At 37.1% G+C, this 6104-nt stretch overlaps 1 protein-coding gene across 2 annotated transcripts in view; it reads left to right on the forward strand.

The window, feature by feature from the left end:
* The window catches only part of GPR20 (G protein-coupled receptor 20), a 66315-nt gene extending 64490 nt beyond the window's left edge, over nucleotides 1-1825 (forward strand). For both annotated transcript variants that reach the window (XM_063450249.1, XM_063450250.1), the window contains one exon: nucleotides 530-1825. In XM_063450249.1, the coding sequence (XP_063306319.1) occupies nucleotides 549-1598 (1050 nt within the window). In that variant the 5' untranslated portion in view covers nucleotides 530-548 and the 3' untranslated portion in view covers nucleotides 1599-1825. The remainder of the gene's footprint in view (nucleotides 1-529) is intronic.
* The last annotated feature ends 4279 nt before the right edge of the window (nucleotides 1826-6104 follow it).

The following is a 6104-nucleotide window of genomic DNA, read 5'->3' on the forward strand; positions in this document are numbered from 1 at the left end:
TTTCTCTCGATCAATACATTTGCTAGCATAATGTATAGATGGAAGGTAAAGCTCTTTTAACAGCTAAGGTAGTTTGGCCCATAACAGTTTCCCTTTAAGTTTAGGATATCAGGAGGGGAGGAAAACTGGAAACTGAAAACTGGCACAAGGCTTTAAAGAAAATCGACTCATTTACTAAACTTCTACACTTTGTCAGCATAAGGAGATGCTTAAATGTGTATGTATGGAGTAAGTGTGTGTACATGTAGGGGTGTATTTGTATGTACCGTTGCCACTGGAATGCAGTGGTGTGTTTGTATATAGTGTTGGCATTGATATGCAGTTGTACTTTTGTGTGTAGTGTTGGTGTGTGAATAAAGAGGTGTTTGTATATAATTTGGCATTTTAAAACAGGGGTGTATTTCGGCTGTACCTGCGATAGTTCTGCTGCTGTATATACAATAATCACATGAATCTCAGTCTTCTTGTTATTGTATGATGTTTGCATCGGTCACAAACATCCTAACTCTAGTTTCTTTTTTACTTACAGATTATTGAAGCTAAAAACAATGGAGTGTCTCTTTAACCGGAAGGCCAATCAATCACTGTACCCTCCGGCTCCAAATGGCACTTTTCCCTCCTCTACGGACCAATTACAAGATCTTGATAAGGCACTACATACTACCTTTTATGGCCTTTGGGTTTCACTGATGGTTATCAATAGTATGATTTTTCTAGTGGGCATAATTTTGAACAGTTTAGCCATCTACGTATTTTGTTTTCGAACCAAATCAAAGACCACATCTGTGATTTACACCATAAACTTGGTGGTGACCGATCTCCTGGTTGGCCTCTCTTTGCCAACCCGAATAATCATGTATTACAGTGGAGGGAACTGCTCTACATGCTTCTTTGTCCACAGCTTCACATACTTTGTTAACATGTATTGCAGTATACTTTTTCTGACGTGTATCTGTGTAGACCGTTACATGGCCATTGTCCAGGTTGAGGCATCACGCAAGTGGAGAAATCCCAACTATGCTAAGTTGATATGCATCTTAATCTGGATATTTGCTGTGGTTGTCACTTTTACCATCTTAACGACTACGATTAACCATCCCCAATGCTGCTTCTTCCAACTCTTCTCATTGACTGCATTCGAGTACTTTGTGCCTCTTATAATAATCACCTTCTACACCCTGAGAATTATGTGGGCTTTATCCAGGTCGACTCTAATGAACCAAAGCAGAGAGAGGAGGATGAAAGCTGTCCAACTTCTCATCACAGTCTTGATCATCTTCACCGTGTGCTTCACACCCTTCCATGTCAGCCAGGTGGCCATATGTGTCAGCAAATCTATATCCCGCGACGTCAGCCTGATTGTCTACCATGTGACAGTGACACTAAGCAGCCTAAACAGTTGTATGGACCCTATTGTCTACTGCTTCGTCACAAACAACTTCCAGTCTACAATGAAAAGCATCTTTAGAAAACACCACCCAGAGCAATTCAGTGTGGACATTGTGAGCCTGCACAAGAACTCTAAAGGTTCCGGAACAATTACTGCAATTTCAAACGCTATTGTTACCCTACCGCTACAAAGTGGCGCCCTCATCTAGCCTCTGTGCCAGCAGCTATCATGCCAGGCTAGGAGTGTAGTACTTTCAAGTGTATATAATTTTCAACCCATCCACTTAAAAATGAACATGTTCTTGTTGATGTTGACGTCAAACATTTTGTTCTAAAGAAAATGAGTGCATTCCGAAACACGGGACATTTGTCCAGATAATTGGAGAGTGTGACGGGGTGTTAAGAACAGAATAAAGTGTTTTCTTTTTTCTATTTACTTTATATTATTATGCTAACTTGATCCTTTTTAAGCTGTACTTGCAATAAATTATTTTGTCTCCAATGAAAACAAAAGGAGCCTATGATTTGCTACTGCAATCTGAAGTATTTATTCTACAATGTCCAACTGAGAATGTATGGATGCTAACATGTAGAACTATGTAAACCGCTATCCCTTAATCAGCCAATTCTCCAGTGACTGTCCTTAGCTTTTATTATGTCACCCCTACTGTAACATAGAGATCGGGCTACGTTAAGACATGTTCTCTGCTTTTTAGTCTATCTCCATTCTTCTCTACCCACGAACAAAGTACTGCTCTGCTCTCCAGTGTAGTAAAACAGACACAGCACATGATGCACAGTCAGGTATTCAATATAATGCTGTTACATTGTTAGCTAACTAATACAGAGGGGTGTGAAACAAAGTTCTACTCCCCAGAACCCCTTGTCCCTTAGTAGTCTTGCGGAGAACTAAATTAGAGATGTCTTTTTATACCAGGAGACTGCTTTAGCGTGTCCAACTGACCTCACATTTTTTATTTGTTTAATTAAAGTATTTATAGTGATAGAATAAATCTAATAATGAAATGCTTCTGTTGTATTACATGTTGGGGTCTCACAAACCACATCATTTATTTTAATGTTTTTTTTTTTTTTTTAGTACTGCTGTACTGGGTACTACTCCCTAGTGTGGCACTAAAAGGGTTAATTGCTTAACGCGTCTGTTTTTACATGTTGAGGTCTCATAGATGCCAGTGCATAAAGGTTTTTTTTTAATCTGTGTTTTTTTTTATTATTTCCTACCACCACGACCACTTCAAATCATTAAGGTGCTCATTGAGATCAAAGTAACCATTCAATTTAAAAAGAAAAAAATTCCTTAATTTAGTTTTTTATGCTCTTCTCCTTAATTTGCTATGCTTACGTGTGATTGCCATAAATAAGGTTATGGCAATCTACTAAACATCGGAAAGAGCAAATTAATAAAATGGGCTTTTCTTAATGTTGGGATTTGATCTGTTTAGTAGATAACTCCAGAATTTGGTATCCTTATGTCAGATTGCTATATTTAAAGATTCCAAATTAGGGAACTGTTTAGTAGATTGCTACCTAATTTGTGCCCTTATGTGGGATTGCCATTTAAGGATACCAAATTAAGGAGCTATCTACTAAACACAACAGCTCCATAATCTATATGTAAAGGGACACTGTAGGCACCCAGACCACTTCATCTTGGCCTGTGTACATTGTCTCTGTGCCGCTTAGTCCTGCAATGTAAAATATTCCACTTTTAGAGAGTTAAAACTCCCAATAGTGGCTTTCTACCAGACAGCCAATAGAGGCGCTAGCTGTCGTCTCACGGAGTTTGACTTCATGAAACAACGCTGGATGACCTCATGCATTACATGATTACATGATCCAAGGAGACATCTGACTGCTATTTTGGGGTCAAGAAGGAATTTTTTCCTAGTTTGTTGAAAAATTGGAAGCGCTTCTGACTGGGTTTTTTTGCCTTCTTTTCGATCAACAGCAAAAACATATGTGAGGAAGGCTGAACTTGATGGACGCAAGTCTCTTTTCAGCCTCCTTAACTATGTAACTATGTGACTTTGTCCAGTATGTTGAATATCCCTATAGGAAAGCATTGAGTCAGTGTACATTAGTACAAAAGAAAAAAAAATGCGTAGGCGCTTCACTGAAATGATGGCAGTTTGGTATACAGTAAGGATATACAAGTGGTGTAACCGGTATATTGGTGCTTCCCTTTTGCACCAAATATTAATAGTATAGAACAGAACATATACCAGTGTATACACCTCCCCAATGTGATTTCAAAAAATTGGGCAATATTACCAATATGAAACTTTTTTTTTTTAGTGTAAACAACGTAGAGCTTGATTGAGATGTAAACTAGAACAAGAAAAACATACAAAACAACATAGTGTAGACTGTATAGTAGCTTAAAAATGGTAATATATATAGAACTCCCACTCACATTTTCCAGAGTCGTACCAGGCTCTGTAAATTAGGCTCACGGGTGCCAAATACTGGCTAACGATCCAGGTGATTCAGACGGATGAGGAGTCTCCTAATTTTTATAATAGGTGGCTGAAATACCAGTTAAAATATATACACTTTAGGGCACTATGGGGGTGGAACCCAATATAGAAACTAACAAAATATAACAAAGTTGGAGTTCCACTTACCCCTATATGTAGTGGCCCAGAGTGTCAGGATACAGATAAAATAACAAATGACAAATATAAAATATGAAATAAAAGCAGACGCGTTTCGGCTTGCAGCCTTCTTCCTGTGCTTGTCTTTGAGTCTCCTTTGGTCTTCTTATATAGGTCCTTGCCTTTCACCTGAATGGAATTTTGTACCGGCGTCGCGTCACTTCCGGTTGTCGGCCGGTTGGAACGCACGCTGGAACGCGGCGATCAGGATGTATGTTGCTTCCTCAATGTGATTTTTAAGTCCCCATGGCAACCATGCGCTCCATATTATCAGAAAGTCATAATATCGTTGTAAAATATAAAGAATAAAGGATAATGAATATGGAGTCATATGTAAACTTATATACACCTAATACACATTCCAGTATAACTGACATTGATCCCTCTATAGATGGAGGGGTATTTTAAGGTATACAAATGAAGATTTACAGAGAGCCATTAATAAGCACATCTTATGAATTAAGCAGTTTTGGTGTATAGAACATGCCCCTGCAGCCTCACTGCTCAATCCTCTGCCATTTAGGAGTTAAATCCCTTTGTTTATGAACCCTAGTCACACCTACCTACATGTGACTTGCACAGCCTTCCATAAACACTTCCTGTAAAGAGAGCCCTATTTAGGCTTTCTTTATTGCAAGTTCTGTTTAATTAAGATTTTCTTATCCCCTGCTATGTTAACAGCTTGCTAGACCCTGCAAGAGCCTCCTGTATGTGATTAACCCCTTGAGGACGCTAGACGGTTCAGGACCGTCATCGGCATTTTTCCCTTGCCGACCGACGACGGTCCTGAACCGTCCTAAATTTAAAATGTACTTACCCGATCGCCGTCGTTCCCCCGGCGGCGATCGGCGGTGCTCCCGGTGTGGGGAGACTGCCTGCAGCCCAGACAGTCTCCCCATGGCGGTTTAGGACCCCTGGGGCCATGTGATCGCCCAACAGGGCGACCACATGGTCACAATAGGTGTCCTAGTCTCTGCCTGCAGGGGGACTGTCTGTGCTGACAGGCAGTCTCCCTGCAACTGTAAAATCATAAAAAAAATTTAAAGTGAAAGTTAATAAAAAAAAAAATATTATTATATATGTGTATATATATGATATATAGACATATATTATACCTATATAATATATGTCTATATATCATATATATAATGTCATACTAAGTGTATTTTTATATTAATATGTACATATATTAATATAAAAATACACTTATAATTAATTTACACACGTATATATATAATATATATAATAACTATATATATTGTATATATATATTATTATAAAATACGAATAATAAATAATTTAAATTAAATTAAAAAAATTAAAAATAATAATAAAAATTAAAAAAAATTATATATCTATACAAAATTTTATTCTAACTGTATTTTGATATTAATATATATATATTTATATCAAAATACACTTAGAATGAAATTGTATATATATCTATGTATATATAAATAAATAAAAAGAATGCGAACTATTCATATGTCCATATACAAAATTACATAAATAATTATATAAATATACACGTAGACTTCAAATATATAAATATGCATATATATTTAAATTCTACGTGCGTATTTATGTAATATTTTTACATAATTAAGTTATTTTATTGATTGCAATTTAAGGGACCTGCCTGCCAACCCAGGCCGAAAGTCCAGAGAATTTAATTTGCTATCACTGTATTTTACCCTGTAACGTTCTACGACACCCTAAAACCTGTACATGGGGGGTACTGTTTTACTCGGGAGACTTCGCTGAACACAAATATTAGTGATTCAAAACAATAAAACATATCACAGCGATGATATTGTCAGTGAAAGTGACTTTTTTTTGCATTTTTCACACACAAACAGCACTTTTACTGATGATATAATTGTTGTGATACATTTTCCAGTTTTGAAACACTAATATTTGTGTTCAGCAAAGTCTCCTGAGTAGAACCGGGCCCCCCATGTACAGGTTTTATAGCGTTTTTGAAAGTTACAGGGTCAAATATATGGGTCAAATATTTTTACATTGAAAATGGCCAGGTTG

The sequence above is a fragment of the Pelobates fuscus genome, chromosome 4, assembly GCF_036172605.1.
Source record: "Pelobates fuscus isolate aPelFus1 chromosome 4, aPelFus1.pri, whole genome shotgun sequence".
NCBI lineage: Eukaryota > Metazoa > Chordata > Amphibia > Anura > Pelobatidae > Pelobates > Pelobates fuscus.